This window comes from Cebus imitator, unplaced genomic scaffold (assembly GCF_001604975.1).
Source record: "Cebus imitator isolate Cc_AM_T3 unplaced genomic scaffold, Cebus_imitator-1.0 Scaffold3, whole genome shotgun sequence".
Taxonomy (NCBI): domain Eukaryota; kingdom Metazoa; phylum Chordata; class Mammalia; order Primates; family Cebidae; genus Cebus; species Cebus imitator.
Genome location: NW_016107318.1, coordinates 11,665,921 through 11,667,262, shown reverse-complemented (window position 1 = coordinate 11,667,262; position 1,342 = coordinate 11,665,921). Strand labels below are relative to the sequence as shown.

Sequence of the window (1,342 nt, the reverse complement as noted above, 5' to 3'; positions counted from 1 at the left end):
AAAAAAAAAAAAAAAGAAAGAAAAAAAGAAAGAAAAATTTAACACTAGGTTTCATGCTTTTAATCTATTTATTATTTACTTTATAATTAAAGTACAGATTCACCAAAAAATCCCAAAGATCATTTTTTTCTTTTTCTTCTTCTTCATAATGACGTCAATAAAATGAAAAATCACAGAAAAAGGTAACACATGGTAAACAAAAGCTGTGAGTATATAAACTTACTGAGTGCCACAAGACTGCCATTATCCTGTCTCTTCTTAGAAAGCTACAAATTAGGAGAAGTAAAAATTATACCTCAAAATTCTGTTCCATTATGTTTCCACCTTTACTCAAACTCTCCATGATGGCCTTATTTCGAAGAATATCCTCTTCACTGAGATGTTCTCTTCTTTTCCTTGATTCTAAAACAAGTCCATTCACCAGATAAAAGTCTGCCAAAAAGTTTCCTACTCTTTCCTAAAACAAAACCAAATATTTAAAAATAAAATTTTTAGGTTAAAAAAAGTGTCAAGGTAATATATTTTTCTATAAATATGTAACATGTAAGTGAAAACAAACATCGCTTTGCTACATGAAATTATCAAATTATCTTATATTTTCTAGGTATATACAACATATACACCTCAGTTATTCAATATGTTAAAAAAATACACAAAAGCATACATTTCAAATCAGTAAAGGAAAATTTAAAACATACAAAAACATATTGTAGTTAATTTGCAAATGATTTTAAATAAAATTGCCACATAGTATTTCTTTAGATCCTACTCCCAAGTAGCACAAAGCTATCTCAAAACTATTAAGCTAGCAGGCAAATATCATGAGTAACAAGGAGGGGTCAGGGATAACACTGTTCCCATTTTATAGACAGAAAAAAGTAGAATAAAAAGAAATAAATAGTCCAAGTCACATAAGAATCTCTAGCACAACCAGAATGAATGCCCTGTTCAAATTCTCTATGTTCTAATAGGACCAAACTTCAAGTTCCAGCTGCTTGTTTTCAACAAAGGAAAGAGTAGCCTTTCTCACCAATACAATTAAAGTGTTTTAGGGAAACTCAAGTGGTATAAAGGACATCAAGAAAAGTCATGACTTCCTTTCAATAAAGTCCTCTTAATCCTTCAACATTAACTTTTACCTTTTTCAGACCCACAGGTATTCAGAGTTTGAAATACCTTACTTCAAAAAAAAAAGAAAGAAAGAAAGAAAAGATAAATAATTTATTGAAAACTAGCTTCCCATTTCTATCTGCATGCAAATCACATGGTCTCCACCCTGCTGCTGTTTTCTGACATTCCAAAACTACATGTTCAGAGTTGTGTTCCAGTCCATCTTGCAAAA

General features: G+C 30.3%; 1 protein-coding gene across 1 annotated transcript in view; it reads right to left on the bottom strand.

The window, feature by feature from the left end:
- ANKRD13C (ankyrin repeat domain 13C) overlaps window positions 1-1,342 on the bottom strand; it is a 101,949-nt gene that overhangs the window by 36,348 nt on the left and 64,259 nt on the right. The window contains exon 10 of the mRNA XM_017531948.2: window positions 296-457. Coding sequence (XP_017387437.1) covers window positions 296-457 — 162 coding nt within the window. The remainder of the gene's footprint in view (window positions 1-295; window positions 458-1,342) is intronic.